The sequence below is a fragment of the Selaginella moellendorffii genome, unplaced genomic scaffold, assembly GCF_000143415.4.
Source record: "Selaginella moellendorffii unplaced genomic scaffold, v1.0 SELMOscaffold_36, whole genome shotgun sequence".
Classification (NCBI taxonomy): Eukaryota; Viridiplantae; Streptophyta; class Lycopodiopsida; order Selaginellales; family Selaginellaceae; genus Selaginella; species Selaginella moellendorffii.
In genome coordinates this window covers 1,512,913-1,530,310 of record NW_003314297.1, presented here as the reverse complement: position 1 = coordinate 1,530,310, position 17,398 = coordinate 1,512,913, and the positions used below count along the sequence as shown (strand labels likewise).

The window sequence follows — 17,398 nt, the reverse complement described above, 5'->3', positions numbered from 1 at the left end:
CTTCGTCCGCTTCCTTGTGATGTCACTCTTCCTACAATCAATCCATCCAACTCGCCGGCCAAGTGGACTTCCACGATTCTTGGAGCGTTTCACGAAGCTCTCCAGAGGTTTTTACTTTGGTACCTTGCTCCTTGGCTGACAGAGAACGAAAGGGATGATCCATACTGCCTTGATTGTTTTGCTCTCCAGCAAATTTTGGTGTCCTCGCACGGGCGAGCGATCGTAAGCTCTCATTATAACAGCTGCGTAGCAACGGCAGCCATAACGAGCGAGCTTACGTTCTTGGTGTCACACTTTGCTTGAGGACATTGTAGACGTCGACTCGAAACTTAGCCTTGAATGTAAAGTCAAAATGCCACTGTGATTGGAAAGGCAAGCGATCGTTTCCATGGTTTCCATGAGCTCTAATATATACAAACCAAAGGAAGAAAGAGCAAAAAAATACCTCGTTCCTTGATCCTAAGAAAGAACTTGCTGTTCTGCCAAACGTTGTCTTTCGCGTTGATTTAAACCGAGCTAGCCAACAAGGTTGTCCCGTCCTCTTGTCTGATCTCCACGGAGGAACTGCTGCCGCAGCTCGATTGCACCGCTGTTTGGTTTGTCGATAGCAGTGATGGCGATGAAGTGGAGGAGGAAGCGTTTGCTGTTCCAGAGCGAGACTTCCCGGCGCTTGGAGTTTTTTTCTTTGAAGCTGGTGCGAGAGAGGGATTTGCCGAATGATGACGCTGCTGCTGGCACAAGCGGACGTGATGGTGTTCATGATGGGTGTCCACGCTCGTTTTTCTCTCAAGTCGTCCCAATCTTGGAGAGATTGCTCGTGTTGCCGGTACCTTCGAATCAAAACAGCATTATACAAAAACCTGAAAACTTATCAGAAAATATTACCTTCTTACTCGCCTTTGTCTCAGCAGGCTGTTCATGATAGAAATCTGGCATTGGCTTGGCCTTGAAAGTCAGGCTTCGTCTCAGCTTACGAAGGTCAGCTTCTTTCTCCTCCTGAAACAAATGTCGGAACGGATGATCTGAAAAGTATTCTACAAAACCTGTGATTTAGCCTTGATCTGGTTCTTCTCTTGTTCCTTGGCAGCCAGCCTTTCCGCCAGCTTTGCATAGAACTGCATGACATGAACACGATCAAAATTCTGACTGAGCAGTGTGTTCACACCTCTTTTCTCTTTATCGCTCGCTCTCCAGACTTCAGCTGGAACTCTTGACTTCGACGGAGACCGGCATTTGGAGAAGACTTTTTCGACTCTTTTTTCTCTTCGAGGCTTTTCTCCGCCAATCTGCCAGCGTTTACCGAGACATTAGCCGCGAAAAAAAGCAGATAATACGATAGAGAAGCTGCGCATACCGATATTCTTTCGCATCTTGTTTTGTTGAACCTGTTGTCCCGACCTGCATAAATGTGACTTATGTCCTCAGACTCAAATGCAATGACAACTTACCTGTGCCTTCGTTGACGTCGGGATCTGTCTCTCAAGCCTCGGTCTGGAATCAGTGCCTTCAGTCGTCTTCTTCTTATCAGCTGGCAGAGCGAGCGACTGAAAACCAGTCGATTTTCGGACAGCATTCACACGCCGAGAAGGATTTTTCAGATCAGCCACCACGTCCGAGGGAATCGAGCCTCGGCGCTTATTTGCACACGCTCGTTGTGTCAGGTGGCCACAAACTCGTATAGGATGTACCATTTCTTTATGCGTTTTATTTCCCTTGCGCATGGAAGGCTTGGCATTATTTTTAGTCTGCTGCACGGCAGGAGCTTCCTGTAAAAGACCAGTGGGAAAAATCATTATATAATACGAGCAACATACAAAAGCATACCTGGCTTTGTCTGCCATCATCGTCCGGGTCCTTGTTTTCTTTGAGAGCCGAGCCAACACCACTCGAGATGGTTGTAGTGCTGCCAACTTTGCCAATATTGTCTCCGTCCACTAAACTCGTTCCATCCAGTTTAATTTCCTCCAAGACCGTATCAGAGTGCTCTTCGCAAGAACTGTCCTTGGATTCCTCGCACCCGGAAGAAAAATCCAGCGTCCGGACAGTGGCATCGCTCTGATCGATCACATCGTCGTCGCCAATCTTGCAAGCGCTGCTGGCTCTTCTACTTCTTCTGCTAGAAACCGAGCATCTCTCGCTGGAAGCCGACTGAATAGCCTCCTCGAAGAAAGCAGCCTTTTTTGAAACTAGTCCCGGGCTGGAAGCACCATCCAGCTCCTCGATATAGCGACTAGGCAAAAAAACACAGCTCCTTTGCCTTGGTCCTACCATCGTGGACCCATCCATGGATAGTCTCTCCTAGAAAACATCCAAAGATCATACATACCTCACTACGCAGAAAAAGAGATAGTCCTAGATAACATCCAAAGAAAATGTTATATCATACCTCACAACGCGGAAAGAGAGAGAGGGAGAGAGAGAAAGAATGCTTCCAGAAGAACTCGTAGATCCGCCACGAATTCCTCCTGGAAAGCACAATCAAATCGATTTAGAGATCGAAAATCCCACCGATAATTTCTACTCAAGCTGCAAACTAGACCGGATCGGATGGATCCTTGCTAGAACCCTTTCGAGATCATTGATCGCCCGGCGATCGTCATTCAATCAATCGATCGAGCATCACACTAGTTACTGTACCAGACAGCAAAAGAATCCACAGCACCGACCTGAGAATTCCACGAGCTCGCCCGATCGATCGCGGGCAAAGAAGCACGAAATCCGCCAAAATAAATCGCCCGGGCGCCCAATTCCCGCCGCCTCGGCTCCCTCGAGCTAAACGAGCTTCAAACTCACCTAAATTTCCAAAGTCAGTAGACGGAGCCGTTAGTAAGCGGCGGGATTTTCGCGTGCCGTGCTGTCCGGATCTCGTATATTCAAAAAGAAAAGTTTAATGGGTTAAAGATGAAGAGATAATGGGCTTAGAGGGTTTTATTAGGTTTGGTTAAAATGCCTCTTAGATTCTAGCTTTGGAGAGGGCCGCGCGTACGCGAGCCCTCAACTTCCACAAATTACGACGTCCACTCCTCCACTTTGGGAAGATGGTAGGCCGGCCAAGCCGTAGTGCAATGGGAAGGCCGAACCTAGGACATTGGCCTTCATGATTACCAATAGACCCCGTCCAGGTAAGTATGATACTTAACCTCGAACCCTGCTTTATATACTCTTCTGGGGGCTTCATGGTACGCCCCGGCATGTGGGATAAATTAGCAGACCTATTCTTGGTCTAGGGTAGTCAATACGGTCAGCCCTAATCAACTGGTTGTTCTTTTCAAAGCAAAAGTTCGAGGGAAACAACTATGACAGAAACTTTTCATATGGAGTGATGCTCAGTTCAACTCATATGCTCAGCAAGGCTGGGTGGAAGTGTGTGCCAAAGCCATTCTAGAGAAGAACGATCGAAGCCAAAGAGCTTTTGGCTGATTGATAGATATAAAAGATTCGAGGCTAGGCCCAATGGAACGTTTGAAACGGGAGTCAGGGAAACTCCAAACTCCCCACTTACAGTTTAATAATTTTTATTAATGTCATAAACTAGACTGTGACATCAAGGGCTTGAGGAGGGAGAGGATAACGCCATTGCACTGCGACTGGCGTTTCTGTCATAGAAGAATATGGATCAGTAGTAGCCATCGTGCATTTCACAGGATCATGACGGCTGGTCTGGAAGAAATACCTCAAAATCATGTGGGCCTAGAACAGAAGGAATCAGTGAGCGTGTTGAAGGATCGCTCAAAGTGGAAGTTTGCCAGCAGACTTCCACTCCTGGGGCGAAGTACGGTTTTCTCGACTTGCCTGACAAATTGGGGGTATGTGGTGGCGAGTAAGGCTGATATCCCTCGATCAAGATTCTCTCACGGAGCTGCTATGGTCCCATTTTCGACGAGATTTATCAGCACAACACCGAGGAAGCTGATATTGGAACACGGCTTCAATGGTGGGATAGTTTTGATAGGCAATGCAAGGGTCGGGAAAACAGGTTTTTTGTGGTATGCTCCAAAAGGGAGAAAAGTCAAGCATTACTACTCCTTCACCTGGAAAGGCAAGGAGGTCGTGATAGAAGTTGCAGAATCTGGTGAGAAAGCTGTGGTAAAAGCAGGCCCTCAGTCCTGGTATCTTAGTTCTTGTTGACGTGCTCCCCGCTGAAGTCCCACTACAGCGAATTTGCAAAGTCTGGTACTGTGGAGATGGTGTATGACCCAATGTGGTCCCTTGGCGAGCTGCTGGCCCTGAACGAGCACAACTTTGGGCATCCTGTGGAGGACGTAAAGGCTCGCTTCCGCAAGTGGGGTGGCATACCTCGGTATGTGCTCGAGAAGCTAGAAGAGGCGTCTCAAATGGAGATGGTGAAGGCTGCAGGGGTGGTTCGAAACGTGAACGAAAGCCTTCCCGAGAATCAAAGCTACAAGGCCTTCCACATGTCGATGGATGAGAGAACATATAGGAGCTACGGCCTGGATCTTGCTAGCCCTTACGTCAGTCTTTTCCAACTTACCCACAGGCTGCATCAGTTCATTTATCATGAGCAGCCAGAGTCTATCAGAGAGAGATTCATGACCAGGAGACAGATTGCCCGAGGAGGCAGGATATCGTACAGGCAGCTAGATGAAACCGGAGAAGCAAGGGAAGCTGCTCCCAGAGATGCCCAAGAGAATTGATCTCCTTCGTAATGGAAGCGGAGGCTGAATGGAAGCGGAGGCTGTATTCCCGGAGAAAATCCGAGAAGGCGACGAGAATGCTCTCTTGCTGCCCAGTTATCTGACTAATGCCGAGTGGGACTTCATCGTGCATGGATCAGTCTATCAGGTTACAGTGGAGCCTGAGCGTCCTCTTGTTCTTGGGGATGCGTTGGTGACATTCCTTTGAAAGCTAGACTTCTGCTTCATTGTTCCTCACTTTATGCTCTTCAAGTTCGGAATTGGGTGGGTTGATCTGGACAAGAAGGAAGGGGGGCAAGGAAGAAGAAAAGGAAGCAATGGCAAAGAGGAAGGCTGAAGCAGCACAGAGGATAAAAGACCTGAACATCAATGTTAAGGTAGTCTCGTGCCCGACGGGTTGGATTAGTTGACTAAGATGAATCTTAAGCCTTTAAACTTTTAACTTTTTTGAATATATGGCAAATTTTTTGGCAGATCTCATGCTTCTTTGCCCACGATTGATTGAGGACTTCTCAGGATGATGCTGGATTCTTTCGCTGTCTAATACTATGCTCGAGTGTTTGATTGATTGGATGACGATCACCGGGCGATCAATGATCTTGCTTGAGTAGAAATTTTCAGTAATGGTGATGGCATTTCTCTTGCGGCATAGCGAAAAGACACCTCTTTTTCTGCGGATGGGTCCAAAAATTAGAGGATAATAAGACATATCATTAGAGAACACCTGCGTCCGCCGCATGACTCAACTGTAGATCTGGGATCTACAGTTGAGTCTTGCGGTGTTCTCCTTACTTGGAACAAGAGGAGGACAGCTCAAGTTCCGAGAGCATGGGAGCGTTTGATTCTCTGGGCGCTGACCTTGACATTTTGAGCCAGATATTATCCTCAAAGCCGGGCGCGTCTGCAAGCAATGGCATCGCCTTGCACGCTTGCAAGAACTCAGGGAAGCTGTGGCTTCCCTGAGCTCACAACTGGCAGAGTCCATGAGTTGTACTACTAGACCATCGGTCCTTTTCAGTCAGTCACAGGTTTCGCCTCCTGGCGTGCTTGCTGGGGATTGTGTGTACGAGGCTGCTGGCGAGGCAACTACTCTAGCTGTTGGAAATCCACTCACGAATGTGTGGAGAATTCTTCCCAAGATTGATATCAAGGCTCAGGAGACATCCGAATTAAAAGGTCAGGGCATTACAATGTAACCGTCATGTTTGACAACCATGTCATGGATTATGATTCAGCGGCAAATGCTTGAGGAGCTCGTCCTTGTCGTCGGCTCTCACTTTGGGAAAGGACTACTCCCATCGTTTTGGGGATTGTGTAACACATGGCCTGGGGACAGGTTCGTGTTGTGGGTGGACAAAAGGTCATTGAGATGGAGGTTTTACTTGACAAAGTACCAACACATCCTGCTCTACCAGGATCAACACTTCTCACCTGAGAAAACTTTGGCCTGACACTCCCTGAGAAAAGGGAGTAAGCAATGTTACCATCTACTTTGGCCACACCTTGATACAGAGGACCCATAACTTTTATTTGAAGTGTCCCATAAAGGACATTCGAATGCTTTGCTTTGAGTTTCTATCTGTCTGTCTGTAACTAATTCACACCGATTTGTACTCAAATCCTTCTTGTTGAGGATCAATCTAAAACTTAAAATACTCATTCCGTCTTGTGTGTCAACACTTCAATTTGCAACACTCAGAAAAACTAAAACGATGTTGGACCACTTTGCCTTGAATCACTTCTAGAAAACATCCCAAGAAAATGTTATTAACATACCTCATTACAAAGAATCATACCTCACTCAAGAGAGAAAAAAACTCTTCCTTCACTGGACCAGACCGTTCACCATTGCTTATAATTGCTTTCTACTCAAGCCGCAAGCTCAGAGGGAGCCCTTTCAAGATCATTGATGGAAGAAGAGGATGACTATGATCACAGAGGGAGAAGCGCAGGGGGCGCTGCAGAGCATCTGTGATCGCCTGGCCCAAGACCTCCTCAATCATTCGCAGACGCCAGAATTGTGCGCCTGGCCATGGCCGGCCATGGTCATCCAATATCACGGAGTATACCTTTTATGTAAAGCATCCAACCAATCTATCGAACACTACACTAGTACTGCGAAAGATCGACCTCTGAAAATTCCTCGAGTCAATCACGGGCATGACTGTAAAGAAGGAATAGGAATATTCTCTAATTCTTTCTTTACAGAAATGAAATAGATAAAATAGAAGGCGAGAGTTATGTTTGATTTCTAGTCATTTCGTTTCTATGCATCTTAGAGACTTTAGCTTTGGAGAGGGCCGCGCGTACGCGAGCCCTCAACTTCCACAAATTACGACGTCCACTCCTCCACTTTGGGAAGATGGTAGGCCGGCCAAGCCGTAGTGCAATGGGAAGGCCGAACCTAGGCCATTGGCCTTCATGATCACCAATAGACCCCGTCCAGGTAAGTATGGTTCTCCGCCTAGAACCCTACTTTATATACTCCTTCGGGGGCTTTATTCTGCGCCCCGGCATGTGGGATAAGTTAGCAGACCTATTTTCGGCAGGCGGTCAGCCCTAGTCAATCAATCCGCGGTTCGAACCGCGTCCAGCACACATCGCTGTACGGACCCGTGGGCGACACAGGATCACGGGAGTGGCTGCGTGTGTCGTACTGTCCGGAGGAATGCAACACGGGGTTCTTTTCAATGCAAAAGGCAAAGATTGAAAAAAAGAATTCCAGGGAAAGAGAAAAGTTGGAGCAAGAACTATCACTTAGAGTGGATGCCAGCAGCAAGCAAAGGAAAAAGTTTGGATTTGGATGATTTGAAATCGCTGCGTGGTTTCTGTGGTGATTGTCCGGGAAGCGCGCGCGATTCATGGATCAATTTGGGGGTTTGGAGGGAAGAACTCTTTAAACACTTCCAGCCTCTAAACAAATCCATCGCTGCGAAAGGGATCGATGCATCGCCACCCTCGAGCTGGGCGATCCAACGGAGCACATGTGCGCGGTAATTAATTACGTGAGAGCTTCGTCTTCGTATTAGCTCCTCGGGGCCATCCACTTATAAAACCATTTATTTTATGTCCACAGTTTCGGTGACTCCCACAAAAGTTCTTCGGTTTCGATCGATCGTTCGTTTTCCCTTCGTGTTCTTCTTGGGGGCCTAGCCTCGAATCTTCTCCATCGATCAAGCAGCCAATCGCTCTTTGGCTATGGCCGCTTGGATCGTTCTCCTTGTAAGCACCTACATTCTTCTCTCTCGTCTCACGAGTGTCTCTAGCTCTTCGCAACACGCATTGTTCCAAAGTTTTGCGAGGAGCAACGCTAGCAGCAGCGGCCGCGTCGAATCCGGCAGGAGATTCTTGCTGGATTACATCAATCGTCCCTTCGTCAAGAGCTTCAATGTAGGTCGCCGCTAAAGTTCATGATCCTCTTTGCAGAATCCAATCCTTTTTCTTTTGTTTATTGTTCTTCGCGTTCTAGCTTTCGGATGGGAGCGTGGTGGATTGCGTGAGGATAGAAGACCAGCTTGGAATCCAGCATCCTCTCCTCAAGAACCACAAGATCCTGGTATGGAAATCTCTTTCTTTCTCATTCTTTTTTCTCTTTTTTCTTTCCATCCAAACTTTTGAGAAAAGCGCTGCTCTTGTTTGCTCCTGGCAGAGAAAGCCGACGATCTTGCAGCCACAGTCGAGCGATCGCTCCGCCAGCAGCAGGAGCGGTCGATTCAAACGCAATGCCACTTCTTCGTCGCCATGGCAGCTCTTCCACCACGAACACAACTCCTGCCCCGACGCCACCGTGCCCGTCCGCCGCCTCCTTCCCAAGGACCTGGATCGAATGCAAACCCCCGAGGTGTTCCTCCACAAGTACCCCCAGTCGATCCAGTCGGGCACGCACCGCATTCCCGCGTCGCCCAACTCGCGATCCTCGCGAAAGAAGCGAAGAAGGCGAAGAACAAGGAGAGACCATCATCTCACCCCTCCATCGGTTGATGGGCACCAGGTATAAAAGCGGTTTTCTTTCTCGCGATCGATCGAGCGAGCGAGCAAGCGATTGATGGGTTCCTCTCTCTCGCAGTATGCGATCGTCCAGGCAGTGGGCAGCTTCTCAGGATCGCAGGCCTACCTCAGCATCTGGGATCCGGCGGTGGCTACCTCGTCGGATTTTAGCCTCTCGCAGCTCTGGCTGGGCGGAGGATCTCACGAGAGCATCAACACGGTAGAAGCCGGATGGCAAGTAAGTGTGATCCGCGAAGCTCCAAGAAAAGCCCCGCTCATTTCTTCTCGATCGCAGGTCTACGAGCTCCTCAATGGCGACAGAAGCCCACACCTCTTCATCTTCTGGACGGTAAAGCTTTGTTTTGTTCTTCCAAAGTTCTTCCAAAGTTCTTGGAAGAACAGAGTGTGTGCCTCCTTCCATCCATTCTTTCGAGAAATTGACCGCGCGCTTGTCCTCTGGCAGGCCGATTCCTACAAGAACTCGGGCTGCTACAACCTCCGCTGCCCCGGATTCATCCAAACCAGCCCCAACGTCCTCCTTGGCGGCGCAATCTCCTCCATCTCCAGCCCCGACTCCAGCCTCTTCTTCAAGAAATTCCTGATCTTCAAGGTGGGCGCTCCCAATCCCTCGCCAAAAATCGATTCCTCACGACCTTTCCATGTCTCGCGCAGGATCCAGTCGCGTGGTGGCTCCAGATCGACGACGAGTGGGTGGGCTACTGGCCGGCGTCGCTCTTCACGACGCTGGGGCAGAGCTCGCAGTGGATGCAATGGGGCGGCGAGGTGTGCCTCTCGGGAGCCTCCGATGGGCCGGAGCTCTCCACGCAAATGGGGAGTGGCTTCTTCCCCGCCGAGGGCAACACGCGCGCGGCGTCCCAGTGCGAGCTCGCCTACCTGGACGATCAAATGCGCCAGTTTGACGCGGTGGATCTCGCCGAGTTCTCCACCGATCCCGAGTGCTACACCGCCAGGAAGTACTTCGATCGAAACTGGGGCTCGTATATCATCTTTGGCGGCCGGGGATGCTCCAAGAGCTAGTCGCCACTGGCGATCTCTTCTCTCTTCTTCTTCTTCTTCGTCTAGATCGTCTTGGGTTTTTGAGAGATTTTTCTCTATCATCTCAGCAGCAGCCTCACCATTTCGTGATGGCGTAACTTTCGATCATCCATTCCTTGTTCTCGCGATAGAGTCTTTGACACGGTCAACTTTCTTGTCTCCCTCGTTGGAACGAAAAAACAGTGAGACTGACTTCCATGGACTTCCATGGATTCCTGGTTGTGTTCTTCCTGACCGAGATCATCGAGCAAGCACCACGTCGTGATCATCCTTGAAAGGAGTTCTCGGCATTGAATGCGAGTCGCGATTGGAAGAATTTGAGCGGGACCAATAGAACAAGGATCAAGGGGGCATCTTTGCCAAACCAGCAGGGAAGAAGACAACAAAAGCACGCAGAGATCTGCCAAGCAAAACCGACGAACCAAGTTTTCTAGTTTATACATTTTTTTCTCCTCCGTCTTCGCTTTCCTTGCTTTTCTCCCGAGTCCCCTGTTTGTTCTTCGATTTGGGGCATTTGGCATTAAATGCGATCGACATGACCCCCCTGCCTGACCAGCCTCTGCCAGCGTCCAGTCCATTGCCCTAGCACTGCTCGATCGCCAGGCTCCAGATGGTCAGATCAGATCATATCCTTTTCTTCTTTTTAGCTGTGCGTAGTATTCTTCTTTTCTGGTTTCTTTAGCTTTCTTTGCTCTCTTTGCTCGCAGGATTGGATTGAATGATTGAGAGCGTGTATGATTTGCTGGATGATCAGGTGGGGGCTTTCCACTTCGGCAATTAAAACCCACGAGCAACCATCACCGACGAACGACCGCAAAAGAGGAAGTGAAAAACCTTGCTTCTTCTTTTCTTCGCCTTTTTTCCTTTGCTGGTGTTCCGCGAGAAGCGAGGAATCTGTGCCATGCGAGTTGTTTGTGATGGATGCATTGTGCATCTCACAAGAGTCGCATCTGGCTCATCAATCCATCCTTGCTGCGACGAATTGAATCCAAAGCCGGGGAGCATTTGATGCACAGCAGCGATTGCAAATCAAAGCGCCCAACCTCCATTCTAGGTCGCAACTCAAACGTTTGACTCCCATTGACCTGTTTGAATTCCATGGACCAAGTTTACTCGGTGACGTGGCGCTTGAAGAATTTCGTTGACTTGAGCACGTAGATTATTATGGCTTCAAACTATACAATTAAACGTTTCGATTCTAGAAAACCAAGAAAAGAACAACAAATTTCGTCACAGAGGGAGAGAAAAAATTAGAGAGAAAAGACAACCGGTGAAGAAGGATCAGCCCTTGAGGCCGAGAAGGCAGAGGATGACCCCCACAAAGTCGGCCTCGAGCAGGCACCGGATGAAGGTCTTCTTGTGCGCGCTGTAGGGAGGATACCGGGCCATGATGTCCATCCAGAACGGCCTCGTCAGGATTGCCTTGTGGTGGCTGAAGGCGTCGAACGAGAACTTGCCGTGGTAGGATCCCATGCCGCTCTCTCCGACTCCACCGAATGGGAGTGTGGTTGTCAAGAACTGCAAGAACCAAAACGAGAGAGAGTGAGACTGGGAGTCCAATCAAACCAGAGGGTGGCTGTCAAGAACTGGAAGAATCAAAACGAGAGTGTCCAATCAAACTAGAGGGTGGTTGTCAAGAACTGGAAGAATCATAGAGAGTGGGAGTCTAATCAAACTCGTGAGAAACGAACGAGAATTTCCACCAGTGAATGGAGTCAACCAAGGAGCGTTGGAGAAATAAAGGCTTGACGGACGAGTGTGACGCGAAGTAGGAGTGGAAAACGGGAACTTAAGACATGACACTCGCGACGGGAATCAAACATAAAGAGGGGGTGAGGAGGTGACACTTACGTGCAAGCAGCAGTCGTTTACAACCATGCCTCCGGCCGACGTCTCTGCGATGACCTTCTCTTTCACTTTGTCCTTCTTGGTGAAGAGGTAGAGCGCCAGAGGTTTTGGCCGGCTGTTCACGATGTCAATAGCCTCGTCGATGGATCGCACCTGCAAAGAGAGACTTCAATCAGTACAATGCGATCACAGAGAGATCTCAACTATACCGAGATGATTGGAAGAATCGGGCCGAATATTTCCTCGCTCATCACCTTCGAGTCCAACGGGACGTCCTCGAGAAGAGTTGGAGCAATGTACCTGGAAGTTCAAAACGGACCGCCAGTGAAACTCTACGAAATTTAGAAAGGCACCCACAGCTTCGTCTCGTCTTTTTCACCACCGTGTGCAATTTTTGATGCGATGTTTGGATCGTCCAACAGGCCCACCAGGCGATTGAAATGGTTAATATTAACCACCCGCGAAATGTCCATCGACTCTCTAGGATTCTCTCCGTAGAAGCTCTTGAGCGTATCTTTCATGGCTTCTATCTGTTACAAAGACATGTCCGTTAGCTGTCAGGATGTAGTAGGTTGCTTACGAATTTAGTCGAGCAAGACGAGTCGACAAGCACATAGTCTGGGCTGACGCAGGCTTGACCATTGTTGTTTCCCCATTTTCCAACAGCGATCCTTCTGGTAGCGACCTGGAAGAGAAAAGTCAGCCAAAATCCACCAAGGCAAAACCGAAAAAGACTTGAGAACTTTACTTTGAGATCGCTTGAAGAATCAACAATAACTGGTGACTTTCCCCCGAGTTCCAAAGTGACTGGCGTCAGATTCTTTGCGGCCTCAGCCATGACAATTCGTCCGACTCTTGGACTGCCTGAAAGAAAGAAAAAAACGGCCAGCCAAGTGTCATCAGTAAAGTACACTGAAAAACACTATACATTACCCGTGTAGAAAATCTTATCCCACTTTTGTTGGAGAAGAGCAGTGGTTTCCGGAATTCCACCCTCGACCACGCGAATTGCAGATTTATCCAAGTACAAAGGGAGCAGCCGTGCGATCAACGCCGATGTCGCTGGTGCCATCTCCGACGGCTTCAACACCACGGCATTACCCGCGGCAATAGCTCCAACCATCGGGTCCAGGGAAAGGACTGCATTAAAGAACCACAAGTAGAGAACCTCGTCACGAAAAAAGAACGAGCGCTACAACCGACAGACTTACGAAACGGGAAATTCCAGGCGGAGATTATCAGCACGACACCGAAAGGCTCCGGCTTCATGGAGGCCGACGCCGGGAGCGTCGCCAGCAGCGGTGGAACCTGGAAAAGAAGATTTCCAAGAAAATGAGCAGAGAGAATGGGAAATTTGGGCAAAGAAATCGCGGCTTACATTCACGGCGGCCGTCCAATTCTTGAGGTTTTTGATCGCGAGCTGGCACGCGCTCTTGACGGGAAAGATCTGCGAGCAAGAAAGATCCACTCGCAATCAGCGGCATTTCGATCCGGAAATCTTCCAAGAACCCTGGTGAACGCAAGAAAGATCCAAATCGGGAGGGGGAGAGGGGAGCAAGTACGCAATCACAGGCAAGGCGCCATAGCAGCGCCGCTCACCTCGCTGGCGAAGCACTCATACGACGGCTTCCCCATGTCGACGGCCACGGCCTCCGTGATGTCTTCCTCGTGCTTTTTGATCAAATCCACGATGCTCTTGAGCTGCGCGAGCCGCCAATCCAAGCTCCTAGTCCTACCAGATTTGAAATCGCCGCGGACCTCGCCACACACCGCCGCGATTACGGCGCTCTCCATCGATTCTTGGCGCCGATCGTCCATTGCTCGCTCCCAGGAAGAAAACCGTGAAACACAGCCAAGGCCCTGGCTTTTATAAATACGCCACGTCGGCGAACTATGGTTGGGTCACGTCTACCGTGCGGCACACCGTGGCGTGCCACCGCGGCAGCCGCGGCGGCACAGCGTGCGGCACAGCGTGCGGCATTTATAGCTAGATCTGTCCCAGCGAATGGTAGCACGGCCGTGGCAGTGTTCTAGGTGTGTGTCGTTGTCACGCGGGAAATTTTTTTTCACAGGCGTATCATCCATTCAGCCAAGAACACAAGCGAGAGGAAGAAGAAGAGGGAATTTTACAGGATTCTCAAGTACCTCGAAGATTTCGACTTCGAATGGCGACTTGCCAGTGTCTTGTGCGACGGCGCTGTAGATCTGCGCGTCGCACTCGTCGATCATCCGGGCGATCGCATGGAGCTGCTGGGATCGCCAGGCAGAGCTCCTCGTCCGCCCCGATCGAAAGCCCTCGCGGAGGCGCGGATTGATGTCCAATGTGGTGGCCTCCTCGTCCTCCATAGCTGCCAAGAAATACACGCTAGACACGAAGAACCTCCTCCTTTATCCTTTCTTCCACCGCTCGCTCATCCCGCGCACTCACACAATACGCCAAATTCTTTCATTTAAATTGCCGCGAGTTCACTGAATTGTTTGTTGAGCGCTCAGAGCATCTACCAGAATTTTCAAATCTCTCTGTTTTGCCCTAACTTATGATCTTGCCCTAAAAGGTTTTGCCCAATGGCATTGTTGGCGCTTTCCTCTTCTTGCGTCCTGGCGCGCACTTCCTTGCGAGCGCCTAGGGCAAGAGCGATCGATGTAGAGTCTGTTCTTGCGATCGATGTGGGAACGGGAGGGACCAAGGCGTGCATTGTCTCGTCGGATGGGGATATTCTCGCCTCCGGCTTCGCGGCGCATCCAGCTCCCGCTCAATCGGCTATGTGAGTGATAATCTGCGATATTTCGGCTGTAGAAGTGATCGATCGGGGTCAGGGGAGGTTCTTGCAGCATGGAACAAGATCCGGAGCTCTGGTGGCTCGCTACGATACAGGCCGTCCAGTCCTGCGTGAAAAAATCTCGGGATGACGGTGCCGATTCTAGCTGCATTCAAGGAATCTCTGTCACCGGGCAAATGCAGGACATTGTGATCCTTCCAAAGGTAACAGTATGGATCGAAGTTCTCTATAAATTTCTTCTCTAAGTTCTTCCCTCAGGCTGGTTGTGCTAATAAGCAAAGAGCGATACTTTACTCCGACACTAGGGCCGCTAAAGAAGTGATCGAGGTTTGTGGTTTTTACATGCTTTTGTCTTTTACATCTATTGATTTGATTTCGTGACTTTGTTTTAGATTGCCGAGCTAGTTGGTGGACCATCTCTTTTGGCTGCAATGACTGGAAATTTTCAAGGTGCGTCCAGGTGAGCCGCGGGGCCTTTTCGATCTTTCGATTTTTCTTTCTTGGCGCCGACAAGCAATGAATTGCCACAGTGTTCTGGCAAAGCTTCGTTGGATTGATAAGCACATGGAAGGCAGCGCTTCTTTTTGCGATCATCTTCTACTGGGAGGGTGAGTGATTTACACTTCTCATTGATTTTCTTTTCCTCAACGCCTATCAGGCACGACTTTGTTACCTGGAAGCTGTGTGGTTCTCTTGTCACTGACGTAACTACGGCTTCAACAACAGGACTAATCGACCCTTCACTGCAGGTATATTTCTCGTGTTTATTGCTGTTTGCTCACGTGTTTTTATCTTGTAGTATGCTGACAAACTGATTGAAACGGCAGGCCTTCACCACTGGATAGAAAAGTTTCCAAAAATCTTCCCTCCGGACGTTCCATGTGGTGTGTATATTTCTTTCCAGCCGTCTTTAGTTCATAGTTCCAGATCAACCAGGGAAGGTGACGACGAAAGCATCAGACGAACTTGGTTTTCCAGAACTACGAGCTCTTCCGGTGCTACACTCTTGTGGAGACGCTGGAGCGTGCACACTGGGGTACATCGTTGCGTACCTGTTTAACGAGAATTGATGTGTGGTGATACTTCGACAGAGCTGGAGCATCAAGTCCAGGTTCGTCTTATGTGTACCTTGGGACGTCGGGGTATGTTCTTCTGTTCTCCTTGTTTTTTCACTTCTACAAGTGCAATACGTACTAGGTGGGTCGCAGGATCTTTTCCAGTTGAAGAAAATGATGGAGTAAGCTGTCTTCAACCAGAATCGCATGCTAACAGGCTCCAGTTTTGTTAGAAATTCGTCCCGGGGGTATTTACTTTGGGCCATCCCGATTCTTCACTGGTGTTCAAAACAGGTAAGGTTACATTCAGTCAAACTCGAGAACTTTCACACTCCTTATCAGGATCCATCATGACTGCTGGGGGAAATCTAGCTTGGGCAGCAGAAAAATTAACGGAAGGCAACTCATACGACGAAATCAACAAGCTAGTTGCAACAGCGTCGGTGGGATGCGGTGGATTACTGTACCTTCCTTTCCTAAATGGTGTGGTTTTCTCTGTCTCTGGTTTTGCTCAAGCTGACACAAGTGTCTTACATCATGTAGGAGAGCGGTGTCCTATGGACAGTCCGACTTACAGAGCCGCATTTCTTGGAATCTCGGAAACTACTAGTCGTGCCGATATGCTTCGTGCGGTATGGGATGTGTTTGTAATAATCTAACTCGTGTGCTGGTTGTTTGCCTTTATTCGCGCAGGTGATGGAAGGGGTCGCGTTCGCTCTTCTTTCTGCTAAGAAAGCTATGACCGACAAAACATCAAATGGTACTTAAAAGTTTTGAAACCTTTATCTCATTTATGCTTTACAGAATCAGCAGCACCATTACGTCTAGTTGGTGGGGGCGCCAGGTTCGATTTTTGGCTGTTTTATAGCAAAGAAGTAACGTATGAATGGTCGGTCAGGTCTGCTACGTGGCCAGGAATCATCGCTGGAGTTTTCGGTCAGACTGTAGAAGTTCTCAGCGATCCACAGGTTCTACTGCAAGAAATAAAATTTCTTACACAAAATTTCTATGTCGTTTTCTTTCCTGTGTAGGATGTTGGTGTTAAAGGGGCAGCTACTTTGGCTGGCAAATATTTTGGTTGGCATTCCTGCCTTTCCCCTCCCGGTATGTTGTAGTTTTTGTTTTCAACAACTTTCAGAACTCTATTGTGAATGTAGGAAATTGGCTGAAATATGAGGATTTATATGAACCTTCATGGTCTGATGTTGAAGCATATCAAGAACTGTATCTAACATATTGTAAAACATGTAATTGTTTGGAGGGTGTTTTTAACAGATTATCCCACTTTAGGGATTGACTCTCAAAGTATTTTGGTATATGCTACAATAAAGTTTTTTAATAAGTTTTTTTTAGGGCCAATTTAGTGGATATATTCAGAATATGCATACCTAACAGATTTAGATTAATTTTATGCTTATAAATCTCTAATAACTTACCAAACTTTTTAGGCCATCAGATCTAGCTAGTGACAAGTGTTAGATAGAGTAAGTGTCAAAAAGTTATTTCTTTAACCATGAAATATTTTGATAAAGTTTTTTCCTTGGTCAATAATTGTCCAGTACACATTACGCATTGTGAGAGATGAAAGAAATTTAACACATGTGGCATGCATGTTTGGGCAAGAATCAAAATAGCACCACTCCCTTAATTGTGGATAAGATAATATATGGATCAAGAACACTTTACCAAACTAGGCAACTTATTCTAAGCAATGTTTAGTTATAAATATGTTTATAATCTATAAAATGTCTTAAACACCTTGCCATTTAATGATATATCCAATTAGATTAATTTTCCAGATTGAAACCAATATGAAAGCTATCAAAATCCCACTATACTAATAATAATATACAACATCATAGTTATACATTTGTATCTCATCAAAATTCCACTATGCTAATAATGATGTATGTATATATGTATATATTGTATATTATAATATTATATTAAAATCTTGAGTTAACTGAATATGTACATTTCTATATTCATATTAATAGAGGTGAGAGACAACTTTATT

The 17,398-nt window shown here is 48.1% G+C and overlaps 4 protein-coding genes and 2 non-coding genes across 9 annotated transcripts; 2 read left to right on the top strand and 4 right to left on the bottom strand.

The window, feature by feature from the left end:
* Positions 1-364: 364 nt before the first annotated feature.
* On the bottom strand, positions 365-3,193 carry LOC112349171 (protein WVD2-like 7). The gene is made up of 10 exons (XM_024683061.1): positions 2,987-3,193; positions 2,667-2,854; positions 2,387-2,465; positions 1,825-2,298; positions 1,449-1,766; positions 1,355-1,398; positions 1,166-1,286; positions 1,044-1,115; positions 886-996; positions 365-830 (listed from the first exon to the last, which is right to left on the bottom strand). Exons 1-10 carry the CDS (start codon positions 3,191-3,193, stop codon positions 507-509), a joined length of 1,938 nt encoding a protein of 645 aa, XP_024538829.1. The 3' UTR covers positions 365-506.
* On the bottom strand, positions 2,970-3,130 carry LOC112349222. The gene has a single exon (XR_002993327.1). It is a non-coding gene; the product is annotated as a U1 spliceosomal RNA (small nuclear RNA).
* Positions 3,194-6,948: 3,755 nt separating the features above from the next.
* LOC112349221 lies at positions 6,949-7,109 on the bottom strand. The gene has a single exon (XR_002993326.1). It is a non-coding gene; the product is annotated as a U1 spliceosomal RNA (small nuclear RNA).
* Positions 7,110-7,732: 623 nt separating this feature from the next.
* Positions 7,733-9,819, top strand: LOC9653081. Its single transcript, XM_024683249.1, has 7 exons — positions 7,733-8,045; positions 8,125-8,211; positions 8,305-8,646; positions 8,722-8,880; positions 8,938-8,991; positions 9,106-9,252; positions 9,315-9,819. Exons 1-7 carry the CDS (start codon positions 7,854-7,856, stop codon positions 9,678-9,680), a joined length of 1,347 nt encoding a protein of 448 aa, XP_024539017.1. The 5' UTR covers positions 7,733-7,853; the 3' UTR covers positions 9,681-9,819.
* A 1,015-nt stretch (positions 9,820-10,834) lies between these two features.
* Positions 10,835-13,980, bottom strand: LOC9653309 (aldehyde dehydrogenase family 3 member H1). Of its 4 annotated transcripts, none has more exons than XM_002978058.2 (10): positions 13,146-13,678; positions 12,925-12,993; positions 12,758-12,854; positions 12,480-12,686; positions 12,295-12,410; positions 12,127-12,231; positions 11,904-12,076; positions 11,756-11,846; positions 11,550-11,699; positions 10,835-11,216 (listed from the first exon to the last, which is right to left on the bottom strand). In XM_002978058.2, exons 1-10 carry the CDS (start codon positions 13,362-13,364, stop codon positions 10,980-10,982), a joined length of 1,464 nt encoding a protein of 487 aa, XP_002978104.2. In that variant the 5' UTR covers positions 13,365-13,678; the 3' UTR covers positions 10,835-10,979. The 4 variants fall into 4 exon arrangements, with proteins under 4 accessions (XP_002978104.2, XP_024538901.1, XP_024538900.1 ...); XM_024683134.1 differs by lacking the exon at positions 10,835-11,216 and adding an exon at positions 11,303-11,338 and having other exon boundaries at positions 13,146-13,681; XM_024683133.1 differs by lacking the exon at positions 13,146-13,678 and adding an exon at positions 13,692-13,980 and having other exon boundaries at positions 12,127-12,410.
* A 108-nt stretch (positions 13,981-14,088) lies between these two features.
* Positions 14,089-16,686, top strand: LOC9653308 (xylulose kinase). Its single transcript, XM_024683131.1, has 18 exons — positions 14,089-14,311; positions 14,364-14,529; positions 14,585-14,653; positions 14,719-14,786; positions 14,857-14,934; positions 14,985-15,075; positions 15,126-15,210; positions 15,254-15,362; positions 15,418-15,468; positions 15,524-15,563; positions 15,615-15,675; positions 15,724-15,864; positions 15,925-16,013; positions 16,075-16,141; positions 16,186-16,225; positions 16,280-16,349; positions 16,413-16,485; positions 16,539-16,686. Exons 1-18 carry the CDS (start codon positions 14,112-14,114, stop codon positions 16,676-16,678), a joined length of 1,638 nt encoding a protein of 545 aa, XP_024538899.1. The 5' UTR covers positions 14,089-14,111; the 3' UTR covers positions 16,679-16,686.
* Positions 16,687-17,398: the final 712 nt, after the last annotated feature.